The 17,338-nt window shown below is 39.7% G+C and overlaps 1 protein-coding gene across 8 annotated transcripts in view; it reads right to left on the reverse strand.

The window, feature by feature from the left end:
* The window catches only part of TENM3 (teneurin transmembrane protein 3), a gene marked incomplete at its 5' end in the record, with an annotated part of 318,571 nt that extends 301,792 nt beyond the window's left edge, over positions 1–16,779 (reverse strand). For 6 of the 8 annotated variants that reach the window (XM_084263686.1, XM_084263688.1, XM_084263685.1 and 3 more), the window contains 2 exons: positions 380–658; positions 16,548–16,779. In XM_084263686.1, coding sequence (XP_084119812.1) covers positions 380–658; positions 16,548–16,779 — 511 coding nt within the window. The remainder of the gene's footprint in view (positions 1–379; positions 659–16,547) is intronic. The other 2 variants (XM_084263689.1, XM_084263690.1) reach the window with 1 other exon arrangement.
* Between the last annotated feature and the right edge of the window lie 559 nt (positions 16,780–17,338).

Here is a 17,338-nt window from a genome sequence, read left to right on the forward strand (position 1 = left end):
TAAGATTCTGCAACTTCTCCAAGATGTCTTGAAGACGACATTACAATGAAACCTTTGATTGCATGCTGGCCTTGGGGATCAACTTTATCACCACTCACTTAGCTGTTCCCCGAAGGCTAACAGGTGACATGGCCTGAGATAAAACAGAGCTAATCTTCTTTGTGATTAAATGCTTTCAATATTACAGCTAAAACATCACACCCAAAGCTTACATTAGTTAGGACTGATACTTCATATTGACTTTTCTGGGAGGAGGAGAAAAAAAATAAATAGGTAAACAATTCAAGGCTATTCCTTTAACGACTCAAAATTACTGAATGTCAACCAAAACAGCAAATAAAACATTGATTTATAGATGCACATATGCGTAAGAACTTACCGTTTTCACTGTCGGACTTGTTTTCATGTTCGGTATCAGTCAGAGTCAGGGCTGAGTTGGAACGGCTGGACAGACAGGAACTGCGCCCTGATTTGACCCCCCTGCCCCAAAGTCTCATGGCATGCTCTGGAGACATCACTCCTTCATTTTCAGTATCAGCATCTGACCCTGCACTGATAGAGTAACCTCTGTGGGGGAGCCCCATTTCCGCACAAAATGCCAGTCCTCGACGAGTTGCTGGTTCACAAACTCCTAACTGCCTTAGGGTAAAATTCTGTCCTGATTAGGGGAAAAGAAAATAACAAAAGGTGAGAATTTATTTTATTTTTAAGAACCTAAAAGTAAAAAAAACTCTTCATGTGCATAATTGTCTCAGGTATCACACAAGATATTTTGTCAAAACTCCCCATGTTACAATCAAGTGGGTTCTTTTGTCTCCAGCTCTCTGCCGTGCCCCTTCTCATTCATACCACACCTTAGCATTGTTCTGTCAACTGCTTAAACACATCAAAAGTGCTCCTGGGTAGGAAAGAAACAGAACAGAACCTGCAAGCTAAGAAAAGCCAATTCAGCACATGAAAGGATTAAAAATAAGTGACAATTTTTGTTTTTTTTTTCTTCTCCCTCTTTCCTTTTCCAAAGCCTGAAAGCAGTAACAAGGTATTTGTCGGGATTATCTTTTCTGGGCTTGTCCTGGCTTGAGGCCAAAGCAACAAGCTTTTTTTTTTCCCTGTACAGGTTATCACCTAAGGTGGCAACAGAAACACTAAATGAGAAAAGCAAACTCTCATGGCCTTTATTGGACCTCTCTGCCCTATTTTAATACACAAATATAAAACAAATGGGAACGTGGTCACCTGTTACCTGCCAGAACTCCAATAAAGTTGTTATTTTTTGTGTGTCGGTATTTTGAGAAACATTTTAGGCTTTTACTGCTGAAGCAGGGTCTGTGCATTTTAAACAGACTTCCAGCCTCTGTTTTGGGGCAGAGCAAGAGACATAAGTGAATCCCTAATGATTGTATTAATAAATTAGGTGCAATAAACTCATGACACTTCAATAACTTAAAGTGTATAAATTATGTGATACTCAAAAATGACTGCCTTTTTAATGGCTGTACCTTCATCCTACTTTTATGTCCGGAATTTTACGACATTTTATGGTATACAGACACTTGGCAAGTTCATTTGCATGCCTATACCCATAAGGCTTTTCTACCCCTGCCCACAGTTATTTCACAGCTCTGAGAACAAATTAGAACATACATTCAATGCTTGACTCTCACAGGCAACCTAAGTTCTGCAAAATTAGTCCTTTTACATACAAATGTTAGTAAGATAAAGCTTATAATACCACGAGAATCCTACCAGTCACAAAATAAGAGCACTGCAGAAGTGTGAATACATAAGTGCAAACAATTCATGAAACATTGAGAATTAATGCAGTGGCCATTGACTTGCTTTAAGTAAGCCAGTTAATTATTTAATTGCTGCAGTCACATGAAGTTGTTGCTGTGAGTTTCTTCACAGTCAGAACCCTAAATGAACTCTGACAATGACTTTCATAAATAATGAAAATCAGTTACACCAATTAGGTACCAATCAAACTGTATTTATTATGTAGCTGTGAATAAATATTTGAATGAAAATACAGCTGGGGAGGTAAATATGAAAGGAGTAAGCATATTTATGACTACGTCTGAACAGTGTGAAGGGTATAAGAACAGGAGATTACCGTGCACACTGATAGCATTTTGTCATTTTTTAAAGCTGTCATGACACATGAATTTTCAGGTTTTGTGAGAGTTGAAACTAATGAAAGAAGCAAACAGGCCAAACAAACCGCCCAGTGATAACAGGGTCAGAGCTGCAAGTAGTAAAAGTGTCTAAAATGCATTTTGGGAAATATAGCTAAGGGTGTCAGAGTAGCACACTGGTTTGATGTGTTTGTATGTTATTATGTGAATCTACATTCTCAAACTGTTGCCTACAGTCAGAAGCAAATATAGGAAAAGCCCATGTGCGTGTGTGTATGTATACAGATGGACCTACAGATACACAAAGCAGCTAAGGTGTATACACAGTTGGACATGCATCATCATATTGGTTCTAAGAACAAGGTTTTGGGAAGCCAAACAGAAAGGAAAGAAGTATTTTTGATCAAAGACAAGGTTACTTGAGTCAGTAAGAAAAGTGCTGTTGACTTCAACGACAAGGTGTTACACACCTGTGGTGCCTGTAACCTCATGGTACTGAGATCAAGGACTTATACAGGCGTACCCAGATGCTGCCTCTTGAGCCACAGTGCAACCAGATGCAGCAGGAGAGCATCTCTCACCCTGCAGCTCCTCCTCTAGCCTGCACCAGATAGCCATGTGCTCCCCACACCGCAAAAAGGGCCTCTTTGCACTCAGACTAGCTCAGGAAGACACATGTGCAGACACATCCACTTAAAGACACCATTCCCCTTGCCAACCACCACTTTTTTTTTTTTTTAACTTTTTTTCCCCCCCTTCTTGAGCAAACTATTATTTTTAAGAGTAACTACCTCAGGCAGCAACATCCTCCATGATTGCTTTCTAGAAGACTATCTCAGGCACAACATACTAACATCTACTAATGCACTTGACTTTTTACTTTGAAATTTACAACAGCCTACCTTCACATACAATATATTCTTCTTTTTTCACCCTCTTATGAACAGCAAGAAAAGCAAGATGGCATGTCATAGAGCCAAACAGACAAGAGGGGCAGGTTTGTATATTGCTTTCTCATCACATTCAATATATCAGATCTATTCACTACACTGTGAAGTTTATAGAATAGCCCAGAAATGTTGTAACAGCTTTAGAAACATGAGGCTAAATCATCTTCTGAATTAAAGCTTTCCTAAGAGCTTTACTAAGAGGATTGTACTCCATGTAAGTTGCACTACACAAATGAAAAAAGAAAAAACAAACAGACAACAGAAAATCCAAACCAAAATGTTGAAATGGGGAATATTTATTTGTGTAGGAATTTACATCCCAGAGGAATTCATACATACATGACTAAAAAACCACTTTACATCATCTTAAGATTCCTAAACAATCAAAAAAAAGAAAGTCTTCCAGGATCCAGAAGCTGAACATGGTTGGGAAACAGACCTAGTGGGCAGCAGAGCAGTTGGGGACTTTCACCTGATCATGAATTAGACTAAAATTAAAAAAAAAAACCCAACCAAAACAAAAGGAGGTTGTAGGACCTCAGTGGAAAAAAGAAAAAGTTTGAAGAGAGGATGGTCTCCTCCTTGTGTTAGAGTTTCTAATCAGCCTTTCCAGAATGACTCCATTGCGAAGGATTTAGTTGTTGGTTTCTTACACTAGATACACATTTGCAATTTCTTCCACTGATAAGAAGTGCCTCAACAGCTCATAAAGACTTAAAAACATCTTGGTGATTATAGTGTATGAATTCCTGAGAAAATATACATACAGAATAAGCAGACAAGCATAATGCTTTGTGGGTTGTTATGAAGTGTAAAACAAAAAAAATCAGACACAATGGTTCAGGGAGACTTGTTCTGGAGACACCTTTGAGGGTTTTTGGACTATCTGGGATATGTCATGAAGTTAGGTTTTAAAAACCAACAATAATGCTGTTGACTACCACTCTACCATTATTTACTACATTTCTCTTGGCTAGGAATATCAATTTATGGGCAGTGTAAGGAATGCTGCCCCCCTCCATTTGTGCAGACAAGAACAAAAGTAATGTGATAATCTGAAAGAACTTTTGGGAGCTTGTGCAGCAACTGCAGTTAAACACACAGCATTTGCCAACAGTAACCATGCACATCTATCTACCCATTACAACCGCTTTCTGTGTAACGATCCACATACAATTGCTGTACCTCAACAAATTACATATAAAAATATACCAAAATAATAATAATATGGATATTTTAATATTTCGTTTTAAAGAGAGAGTGTATGTGTATATATATTTCTCTGCCAGAATCACACAGCTCACATTGTCTCGAAATGTAAATGATTTCTTTAGTATAATCAAATACTACATATAAGCCAGTCTGATGGATGCAGAAGTTATGTTTTATTTTAGAAAGTCAGAAGTTAACAGCTGGAATTAAATGGAAATCTGCTGCTCTTGTGCCCCATTTGTTTCCCTGGCCTAAACTGGGGAAGCTTTTCAAAGATATCCACAGTAACTTAAGCTTCAAGTTGGAAATGTTCTCTGTGGAAAAGGGTTTTTGAAGAGGGCTGCTAAACGAAAGAAAAGGCCCTATGGTTCTTCCATTGTCAGTCCTTGTTCTAAGTTGGATCTACACTAAATATATACACAGAGATAGTATTTTAAAAACCATGAAAAGGAGAAAGTAACAGATGGAATGAACAAAAAATATCCAACCGAGAATCTGACAGCATCTCCAGACATCAGCACTGTCCTTAGTAATTCATTAACCACTGATATGTTGAAAAGTCAAGTTTTAGCAACAATAGACTATCTTGGAAAAGAAGGAAAGAAAGAAAAATGGACAAAGCCCAAGTATCTGCCTAGTTAGCATAAAAATACACCCACACCCCTACCTTTCAAAGCAGAGGAATTACAGTTTGAATGCCTTTACTGACTTTGCTTTTGTTGTAAAAGGACATGCATGGTAGGAAAAAATCAGAGGTCCCAACACCATCCCAAAATTCTGTTTAGCCTGGCTCTTGTTTATGTTTCTGGTGAAGTTGCATGTCATATCTGCTGTGTATACATAGTTTAGTACTTGTCAGGCCCTTTTTTCATCTATTCTTCTTTCTGCTTTTCTGTCTTCCTATAACACCTTTGTTCCATTAAAAACCCAACCCAAGCACATTTCCTTTATAATCACTCTGTGATAAAGCATGACAAAAATACTTATACCTAAACTTAGAAGATAAATGAAACAAGTAAATCTGTACAGATGCAAAACTATAATCATGGTCCTTAGGAAAACCAATCTCCTTACATTTCCTCAATTCCCTACTTAATCATGATTATTTTAAAAATATTGAGAAGCTTCATTTATTTAAAAAAAAAGAGGAAAATCATTTTTGTCTGAGGTTTCTATTTTCTGTCTGCAGACTACCACATACAACACTTATCACACAGGGTTACAGTATACGCAGCACTCTGACGTCAAAGTGTTACTGCAAGCACCACGCTGTTTTCTGCTATTTTGATATGGGAAAAGTAGTTACTTCTTTCATATCCATGTTTAGCCATACAGCGGGTGCATTTTCCCTATTTGAAGCCCCTTACCTGGAGCTCATTCTCAATACCTCCAGTACTTTCTGTAGAGCAGTAGCCAGCACACAGCTGCACCACATCTTTGAAGTGCTTCATCATTTTTGTACAACCCAGAGCTCAAGACTAATGACCTGATTCAACAGTCCCTTTCCTTCCAAAGCCAAACCCATGACAGCTATGAAGGAATAGCTCTGTTAACTGCAAACTGGCTGGCATCACCACTTTATTTCCCCAAATTTACAAAGTTCAATTGTGTGCTAGTCAAAGAGGGAAAGAGGAGCTTCTTTGTATAATAACAATAGGCAGGCAAAACTGTCTCTTCTGTTCTCAGGGCACTAGCTAGTCACTACAGAAGCACTGAGAACATGGAGCAGATGCCACCTTCCTAGGTGACCAAAGCAGAGCTGGACTGGTTTAGCAAGAATTCCGCACAATCCTACGAGATCATAAACCCCCCATCTACTTTCAAGTGTCAACTACAACTGGTCTCTTACAGAAAAATATGTAACTTAATTTTAAATAGAATATTATTTTTCCCATTTACTGGGGCAATAGAGTGTGACACATTTACTAAGGTGGTCCTTAGTAAGGAAAGGTCTTGAGAGAAACACCACAAAATTGGAAGTAGATGTACACTAGAGTAACAGATTTCCTGGAAATGGAAGGATAAAAAACTTAAATCAGCAAATAGCAACACAGGGGCCTTGGATGCCCTACAAAACTTTGATAAGAAGTAAACAAAGGCTGCCTCCAGAAGTCAGAATGTTAGGTGGGTGGAATCAAATTACACAAAAGAGAGAATGAGTAATACTTGTGATACCATCCATTCTGTCACACAAACTTCACAATATATTTACTGAAGAGAAGTTTCCAAAGCTGTACTTGAGTTCTGTTTGCTAGGATGCAAGAAATTGCAGTGAAGACTGACAAGTTGAGAGCTTTACCTACGTTAACATTTTTCCTTCTGATTTGGCATAGTATTTTTTTGTTATTATTTCAGCCTGATTTTCTCCCTTGTTTTTGAGAAAATTATCTGTGAAATTTAAACCATCCTAATCCGCTGTATCACATTTTCCTCCTGTTTTTAATTCCTGTGTTTTTCTCTTCACTCATCACAGCCCTCTTCCTTGTCACCTCTTAATCTCTCTTTCTTGACCTTTCCGCTCTATTCACTTTTCCATCTTAACCTCCTTTTCTTGACATTATCTGACTTAGAGTGGAGCTGTAACATACATATGAATGACAGTTGCTTCTCAAATATATATCCAGTAAACTACATAACAGCAAACAGCATTAAATTATGTTAAATCTTAGCAACTGTGCATATAATTTTCAAGTGCTTGTTATTCTGAGCAAACATTAACCATACAGCTCTCCCGTTCCTTGTGGGCTTTCAAAAGTGCACAGGGAGTTAAATAATGGCCTCTGACTTCTGAACAAGTTAGCACCAGATACTTAAGTTCTTTGAGCTGCACTTACTGTGTCACTCATAGTAGAAAAGCCTTATGTAAGTCTCAAATCCTAAGTCTATTCTATACAACCCACTCCCCAAACCAGCAAAAAACCAACCCCAAAAAACCACGCCAAACCCCACACTTCTTGTTTTGTGGGAAATAAAGCATTTCAAATCTAGTATTTAAACCAACTGTGTATTTTTACCAGCATTAAACTACAAACTCACAAGGAGGCACAGACTGAAATGCTAGCCTGCCTAAGTTATTTTGAGAAATAAAGCACAATCAATGCAAATCAAACAAAGCATCTTCTTGCCACTGGTTTTCCAAATTGTGGGTCAAACATACAGACCCTTCTGTGCAGTATGGGGGACTTGTAATTTTATTCCGTTACGCTTGAAGGTGGCAGGGGATCCTCAGTACTAATCCACAGACTAGAACATAAGAAGCAGTTCTTAATCCAGTATGGGGATAAAGGACTGTTCATCAAGCCCTTCTGAAGTTACCACAGAGTAAGATTAAAGCCAGCTGAAGATAATTTCACAATTGCACAATTCAAGGCTTCAAGCTACAGCATCGGCAATCATGTTCCAGTAAATGAATTAAAAATTTAAATGTTATGGTTCCAAATTTGAGGATTTTATATAAAAATCTGGTTTTATGACTGACTACATAATATATAAACTAAATTAAGTGAAACTAACACCGCTATCCAGATCATGGACTGCAAGGGGGAAAAAAAAGAAGGGATTTTGTGGATTTAAAGAAAGAAATAGAACTCCATGAGTAGCAAGGAAGAAGTCTTGATCATGACCAGAATGATAGTATAGACATTCTAGGCTTCTAGCTTAATCTTTGGATCCTGAGACCAAATCATCAAGATCTGAGCATCCATTTATTAAAAAATACAAATAAAGCCTAAATTTGATAGATGTGAAGAAAATATGACCCAGGGGTAAGCAATATAGAGATGATGGATATAGAGTCTGCAGAGAGCCTACAACCACAGATCTGACAGGTATGAACTGCCACATTAGGGTCAATATGATGCTAATGACATGACATACGGCTTGAAATGGGGAAGGAAGGTGAGGAGGAAGGAGGCAGCATGAAGAGAAGCACACAAAATAGAGCTCAGGTTCACTGCTGTTTCCCCAGATGTGGAGAAGAGAAAACTCTACTGTGTCTTTCCCTCATGAAAAGGCAGAAGTAACATCTGCCACCACAACTGAATGGACAGACCCACAGAGGGGTATGTCTCAGCATGGTAGAAAACTTGATTAGTTCAACAGGCTCTGAGCTGGCATAAAGTAAAATCCTAACATACCTATTCTGAGTAGCCCCATACATTTTTATTTGTGAGATTTCACAAACAAGTATGCCGCAACCAAGGGAATCGGCTCTGCAATGCATGGACACAATGAGGCACTCTGACCATCGCTGTAGTTAAGTGTAAGAAACAATGGAGAATACAGACTAAAGGACTTCGGCAGAAATTAAACCTTTTACTCCTTCTCTCAGCCCGTCACATCTCCCCAAAAGGGTTTCCACTCTGGAAACCCCCATAATAAATGTAGCATAGCCCTGCTCATTTAGATGTTCTAGCAAAAAATCGATTATGCTGAACACATGAAAGGATTTATGGCTCAGGTATATTTACAGCACTGCACAGCAAGTAAGTAAATAGACAAAACTGAGGCAAATATGTTTCTGTGGCTCTGCCACTTCCTCTTTTAGTTTTAATGAGCTCAGTAATGCTTAGGACTGGCTCTCAAGGCAGTAAGTTGTGACATTTTACAAACTTATTTCAGAAAGTATCAAGGCACTTTCTGAGGAATTACTCTTTTTTCACACCTCCACTCCACTTTCTGCATTTCTTTGCCAGTGATGGAATAAGCAATCACTTGCAGCTTGGCCTACCGCCCTGACTCTCAGCCCTTAAGCTCTAAATCAACAGACAGGACTCTTCAGCCTCTTCCTTTCCACCCCTCACTCCTTCTCTCACCACACACTTCTCCAGTTTTATTCTCTCCATAAAGAGAATACTCTCTCTTTCATAGCCACGCATGTGATCCATTTATCTCCCAGTCCTCAGTTTAGTGAACATTATAAACAGGAGCAGCATATACATCTCATTATATGAGCTACGGAAAGTTATATGGCTAACTACAGACCCGCCTCAGTATCTTCCTTTCCATGAGGCTGAAAGTCCTTGTGAAGGCTTCCTTGCTCACCTTATAAATCCTTAATCATTTGATCAAGAACTTAATTCTCTGATTTTGCAACTGGACTAGTCAAAGACAAGGTTTTTACTCTGTGGACCAAGGCTGTGTAGAAACGCCTGATCAGGCAGTCTACTGACAATAACCAAGGTTGATTTTTCCCCGGAGAATCACAATTGCCCTTTGTCATGTAGCTCATCTACAGACCATGACCCACTAGGGGCCAATTTCAACTAGATGAAAACCTTAGAGCAAGCGCACGTATCACTGAGTGCGAGCTAAATATACTCCTAATCAAATAAAAGCGAAATGTTTTTCTTCGTACCACTCTGTAGCTAATAGAATAACTTTAAAAGTCAACAGATCCTTATCACCTGGAACCTGAAAACCAATTAACTTCTTATTGTTGCTTTAAGAAGTAACTAGTATAGCAATGAAAGATGATAATATTACTTAGCACTTACAGCGTTTTTCATCTTCAAAGCATTTTGCAAACATAAACTAATTAATCTTCCCAACACGCCTGTGAGGTGGGTGTTATTATTCCTGTATTACAGAGGGAAAAAAACCACCTCTGTCAGAAGGTTACGTGCTTAGCTCAAGGCCACAAAATGATCCAGAACACACTGCACTGTATGCTGCTTACAGAAGTTACCCACTCAAATCAGGCTGATACTCCAGGTGGTCGTGTTTTAGCATAACAAAAAAGGTATCTGTCACGTTCACAATCAGGATACATCTTGCACTGCAGTCGGGAACACAAAACACCAATTCTAATAGCTGCCTTAGATTTTGAGAGACAGTGCTTGCAGTGATTAATCTGCTCCTTAGGAGATCAGAAAGTCCCTTCCATATAATTTCATGCCTTCATGCAAACAATCCACAGAATGGGCTGATACAGTACTATTGAGAGTCGTTTGCCTACTCAAGAGTCAAAATCAGCTCATCGATAAGGCATAGGTAGTGGGAGGTCAAAATGGTCTTAGCCTGGCTGTCCTTCCATTGCTTCAGAGAGGTAAGTTCAAAGTACTGGACTTTAGGTTTAAAAGCATGACAATTTAAATCCTTTAATCCTACAGCTGACGTTTATGGTGACTGAAAACATTAATCATTCTGCTATCCAAATAACTCATTCTGAGCAGCTAGTATTTAAAAGCCATAGACTTTGGAGTCATACTACATTAGGACAGAAGGTGCCATTCATGTTTCAGGCTTCTGAAGTCTTAAAAGTGTATTCCTGGCAGTGTTTAATGACGTAAGTAATAAAGTGAAATTGTTGAGGCATATGCATCACTGTTTCATGGCCCTCTTTCACAGAGTGGTGAGATTATTCTAGCACCTAAATCTAACTGTTGCAGGAGCATCAGATGAACGATAGCTATACCACATCTGTCCTGCATACAGCTTTGCTTTTCAGCAACCTTGTATCAGTGATCCAGCATATTGTGAAAGAAAGAAATTCTTTTTCTTTGCTTGTTTTCTAAGTTCAGACCCTCTTTTTGCACTTCCAATGATTTATTAGAGCATTTCATCTAATTCAGACACCTAAGTATTCCAGAAGAGTAAAGGTACAAACTCATGCATGCAAAACTTTATCTTACAAAACTCTAAAGGGGGGCATGTTAAGGCTTGGCTGACAATGAGTTGCTCAGGTTGATAAACATTATGGTCTCATTCTTACTGCCACCTAGAAAGACCAAATAGCTTTACCTGCAGGCTAAACTACAGTGGACCTAAGCTCTCAAAACCCAAAAATTTAACCAAGCCTGCGCTACGTCATCATGTCTTATATTAGCAAAAGGTTCCTGCTGCTCAGATTTCATTTCATGCCATTTGTAAACAGTGCTGTGATTATTCTGTACGAAAATATGAATGCGCTTACATCTGCAGCGCATCCTGCCACCTGTGGTCATGGGTCAGCCTCCCACTCCTGAGTGAAAACTCACTTAAGTGTTACATGGGTCATTCTATAGGATCTCTATACTGTCCTGCAACCACAGAATTCTTTGCAATGTATTCTGAAGAGACACTGCAGATTCAGCTCTCCTTTCAAAATGTATCTGATGGTAAATAAATTCAGGTTTTGCTTCTCTGGATTTCTTTTACTCATTTAATGTACATGTATAAAAAATTTCCAATTCCTGTGAGTCCAGTTTTATTCAAGATCTTCTTCAAATTATTTTCATATTGTTATATTATTGTTTCCAATTATTTTTCCTAAATTCAATTTTTGAAATCCTTTCTGTATTTCTATAATCCTTGCATCCCAGGCCACAGTCATGTCACCCTTTCAGATACTTGTGCATAGAAGTCTCCTATGTACTTCGTATCACTTCACACAGCAGTTTCACTTTGTAAACACAGGAATTTCTCTGTGTACAGAGAAATTCAACTTAACACAGTCAGCTTTAATCCTACATTCCGCAAGATATCTTGGGCACATTCCAAAATGCAAGCATTTAGGTTGCTGAATTCACTTAGAGAAGTTTTACATTTAGAACAGGCTGCTCATTATAGTTGGGTATTTCAAAGCATATGGAAATAGGTGTCATCACTTTCTCTATCACATACACAGCAAACAATCTCATCTTCGCATCCTGGAAAGTAAATAATCTTGCATGGTGCTTCATCCGTGGTCAAGGACAAGATCAGGTATGTTCTCAAACATGCAACACAAAATTGAGTAGCTTAAAAATACTTTTAAAGAAAAAAAACTCATGGTCTTCATTTATGTGGCTAGGTGCTGAGTTTAATTATTCACAGACTTAATTTTTTTTACTCTTATGTGGGGATTAACAACAAAGTGAAAATAAATAACTGAGAAGTTCTAAAAATAAAGGCTAAATAATCCTCGTCTAAAGAGTTTTAAAAAAACAAAGTCTTGCCACAGAGGCTTGAGAAGAAGGAAAGGAGAGCAGTGGGGCACATCCCTCATGGATATTAACTGAGAGCAGGTTGCCTAGATGAAGTTACAATTAATCTCCAAAACAAGCATACCTGCTCTTCCAGTCTTGCCAACTAGATTTCAAAATTAGTAAAATTATCCCAGTTATATAAACATTTCATTTTCAAATATTTTACTTTATGTTTTAAAAGTTGTTTTTCTAATTATGACAACAAACGTCCATTTTTAGGCTCTTATTTCTATCTATGCAATTCATTTCAAGCTACCAAAATTCAACAAACAAGGAAAAAGATGCTGCGACTGGAGCTGACAATTGGGGAACTTCCTCTTCACAAGTAAACATCTTCTGGGATAAAGGTACAACTGAATAGGGTACACATCTCTCCTACCATAGCATCCCTTTCTAAACTCCTACTATGGGAGTTTGAAAAGCAGGAAACACACATGTCCTGAAACAATGACTTGGGAAGAACAGGCAGGAAAGTTCTGATCCATTAACAAAAAGCTTTCATGGGCCCTACCCCAAAATGCCAGCCATAAAAACAGACTGACATTTTTAACTTGAACCACATTTGAGAGACTTGAATCACACAATCACAAGGTTGGAAGAGACCTTTGAAGATCATCAAGTTCAACCATTCCCATCCTATGCTAAACCGTATCCCTAAGTACCTCATCTACCCTTTTTTTGAACACATCCAGGGAAGGTGACTCAACCACCTCCCTGGGCAGCCTGTTCCAGGCCCTGACAACTCTTTCAGTAAAAAATTTGTTTCTAATATCTAATCTGAACCTGCCCTGGTGCAGCTTCATGCCATTTCCCCTTGTTCTATCTTCTGTTACCTGGCTGAAGAGACCATCGCCCACCTCTCTACAACCTCCCTTCAGGTAGTTGTAGGTGGTGATAAGGTCTCCCCTCAGCCTCCTCTTCTCCAGGCTAAACATCCCCAGCTCCCTCAGCTGCTCCTCATATGATTTGCCCTCCAGCCCCTTCCCCAGCCTGGTTGCTCTTCTCTGCACTCGCTCGAGGACCTCAATGTCCTTATGGTGGGGAGCCAAGAACTGCACACAATAATCGGGTTGTGGCCTCACCAATGCTAAGTACAGGGGCACAATTACCTCCCTAGATCTACTGGCCACACTGTTTTTGATACAAGCCAAGATGCCATTGGTCGCCCAGGCACACTGCTGGCTCATATTCAGCCTGCAGTCAACCAATACCCCCAGGTCCTTCTCTGCCTGACAGGTCTCCAGCCAGTCTCCCCTAAGCCTGTAGCGCTGCATGGGGTTGTTATGTCCCATGTGCAGCACTCTGCACTTGGCCTTGTTAAACTTCATCCCACTGGTCTCAGCCCATCAGTCCAGTCTGTTCAGATCCCTCTGAAGAGCTTCCCTACCCTCAGGCAGATCAACACTTCCTCCCAGTTTAGTATCATCTGCAAACTTACTGAAGGAGCATTCAATCCCTTCATCGAGGTCACTGATAAAGATGTTGAACAAGACTGGACCCAGGACTAAGCCCTGGGGGACGCCACTCGTGACCGGCCTCCAGCTGGATTTGGTTCCATTCACCACCACCCTTTGGGCCCATCTATCCAGCCAGTTTTTAACCCAGCCTAGGATCCACCTGTCAAGGCCAGTGGCAGCCAGTTTCTCAGTCAGAATGCTGTGAGAAACCATGTCAAAGGCTTTACTGAAGTCCAGGTAGACCACAGCCTTCCCCTTGTCCATTAAGCGGGTCACCTTGTCATAGAAGGTGATCAGGTTAGTTTGACAGGATCTACCTTTCGTAAACACATGTTGACTAGGCCTGATCCCCTGGCCATCACGCATGTGCTGCATGACAGCTCCCAAGATGACCCTCTCCATGATCTTCCCCGGGACTGAGGTCAGGTTGACAGGCCTGTAGTTCCCCGGATCCTCCTTCCAGCAATTCTTATATATGGGTGTCACATCTGCCAGCCTCCAGTCGAGCTGAGAAACTCACATAAGCGGTCCAGCAGATTTCCAGTGGATGCTGGAAATTTCATACTGTTATTTTACGGCGGGAGGGGGATCGGGGGGGGGGGGGGGTGTGGAGGGTGTGTGAGTGTTGGTGTGTTGGGCAGACATGGACATTGGACAACAAAACCAGACCCAGAAACACTGGTCATGATTAATTTTAAAAATTAATTTCCAATTAAAGGTATTTATTAAAACTTGTCTTTTTTGCTTATAGATTTATTTTCTGTTGATTTAGCAGGCTAGAGTGTAATTAGACTGTCAACAAATCCACACATCTGCACTTTTATTTCTAGACAGAGAGGAAAAAAAATCAACACAGGGAAGCGTGTTGTATGTATTATTTAAAAACGTCTGGAATGACCTTCAACACCTTTTCCACAAAATGCTTCCAATGCCAGAAGCAGTGCATTCTCTCAGACAAAGATGAATCAAAGGAACATGCTACCTAAGACTGTAGAAGGAGCCCGTTATAACCTGACCCTATCAAACCTGCAGGTAGTCCCCAAAGGTGCTAAACCAGCATGCATCAGAGGAAGCCGATAAACCATACAAAAAGAATTGAAAGGACAATGAGGAAAAGCACATGGGCACAAATGAGGGTGCTGAGAAGGTAAAAACAAAGCTACACATCCCAGCCTGACATTTTAGACCTATACACATGTAATTTACTGCATCTTGGGCACTAAGCATTAGCCCCAGTGCACCATCGTATGTGACATGCCAGACAACAGAACGTCTTCCATTTTCTTATTGCTATTTAAGAAGAATAGTACTCTATTCTGGCAATAGTTTATTAATTTATTAAGTAAATGGTGCCTATTTTGATATAATTTTGTCTCTAGTACTAAGAAAGCGTCTACAGTACAGGTCTTTGAAAACTTCCCCTTGATTTTACATCATTAAAATAAAATCAAGGTGACTAATCATTTAAAAATGAGAAAGTCGTGATGGCCTGAAGTTTCAACACATCACAGAAACAAAAAATATATGGCAGAAAGCAGACAGACTACAGTTGCAGCAAGCCTCAGTTACATGAGTCTAGGAGAAATATTTTTATTTCCCTTGCAAACATTTGTAGGCAAAAGAGTCAACACCATCTGCCCAGCTCTAATTCTAATGTAAAGTTATTCTACTTGGAACAAAGGGAAACCACCAAAGGGGAAAATATTTTTAAACATTTCTAAAATTAAAACTAAGGACTTCCTGACAAGGCGGATGCTTTCTTCTTCTACCCCTAAATCTATTCTTGTTTCCTCATAGAAGAGAAGACAGCTTTATGCACAAGACTGAGGGCGTAGGTTCACACAGCTCTTGGCCTAGCTTCATCCTTTTAGACAGCTCGGCTGCAGTACTCCACACATTTCCTAACTTTTTTTCCACCCCCTCTCCTTATATTAAGCAGTTTAGTTATGGAAATGAAAAATACCAGTTCCAGAGACTACAGTTTTGAATGCAAAAGCAATGCTTAGCCTCAGCTGGACCCAAGTGCAATCTCCCAGAATCACTGAAGTCCAAAGGGACCTCCTGAGATCATCTAGTCCAAATTCTCTGCTGAAGTACAGGCAGCCACAGAAAGTTGCCCAGGACCATAGTCAGTCAGGTTTTGAGCATTTTCACAGATATTTAGGTCCCTCATGTCTCTTCAGTCCTGGTCTCAGAAATTTAAGAGTGAGCTCTATCAAACTGTTAGCATCTGGTTAGGTATCATAAAATCCACTAACAAAATCCCCCAACAAATCCAAATACATCAATCACAAACTAATTTCCCTCACTGTACAGGGCTCTATTACTGATCTTACGAGCTAAAAGATAAACGCGGTCACAGCTAGTGCTTTGTCCGCATGCTCAGCCTCACACGTTTCCCCAAACCTGTTCACAGGGCTCAGCCTCCTTGGAATAGGTGTATTTGTTTATTTTTATTCACTTTGAAGCTGTTTACTTTTTAGGCATACTGGAGCAGCAAGCTTTTAGGCAATCCGTTAATGAATTCAGCTGGTGCTGGGTTTAGTTTTTAACACATAAGGCCTGAATACTTCAGGCTTGAGCCTGCAATGTTGCCACTGACCCATTGCCCAACACAGGCCATTTACTTAATATATGATGCACAGGAAAGTAATTTAATTTCAAAAGACAGTAAATAACACTTGCCCATCTTTGCAAAATGTTTAGGGAGATACAAGTGAAGTGTACTGTGCATGTAGAAGATTACCAAAACTGATGAAACCGGTATAACAACAAATTCTTCCTACGGCAAGAAAGCCTTTTTGCTTGGTATTAATTACGCACTCTAAATTAAAACATCTTGCCTACCTTGTCTGGTATACTCATCTGCTTCTCTGTGGACCAAGTCTTTTACCCGGTTTCCATACAGCAACCTAGAGGAATCATGATCAAAGGCTTTCAAGGTTTCACTGGAGCTGTAAGACTTCTGCGTAGGCACTCTGCACTCCTCATTTTCTGCAGAAGAATTTGTATAGCGCCGTTCCTTGTCCCGCCTGCTCTTTGTCAGGGAGCAATAGGGCCTACGTTCCTTCACATCCATACTTCATTCCTTCTCAGAGCACATCAGTCCAGCTTATTTGGAAGTCTTCTCTACATTCAGCTTACATTCAGTATACCTGTAAGAAAAGTAGAAAGACAACCACTGATGTTACAAAGTTCTCTAATTGCTGTGATTGCTTCTTAACTGTCTGGAAGAGAAAGAAAGGTGGGATCAAGGATGGGCAAGACATGCTTCTGCAACATTTGCAAGAATTCCCAGCGTTTCACGCATGAGCTACCTTGATCAAAAAATTAGCAAATTCTTGTGAATGATGACACAGTACTTCTCATTTCTACACAACAGATTAGAAGATCAAAAGCAGACTGAGAACTGAGCGGAAAATATGTTATCTTTTCAGCTTTAAGGACGTTTTACCTAAAGGCTGTCTGTACGTAAGTTGTTTTGTCTCTTTTCTGAGAGGGATGTATGCTTTCACAGGACGTCTGACTTCCTTCTGCTTGTCAGAAACTTCTGGTTTTAATGTCTTGTTTTTACATACAGACTTCTGCAACTATTTATTGTCATTTCTATTCAAGAAAATAGGTCTCATCCAGAAGAT

The sequence above is a fragment of the Gallinula chloropus genome (assembly GCF_964237585.1).
Source record: "Gallinula chloropus genome assembly, chromosome: 4".
NCBI classification, from domain to species: Eukaryota; Metazoa; Chordata; class Aves; order Gruiformes; family Rallidae; genus Gallinula; species Gallinula chloropus.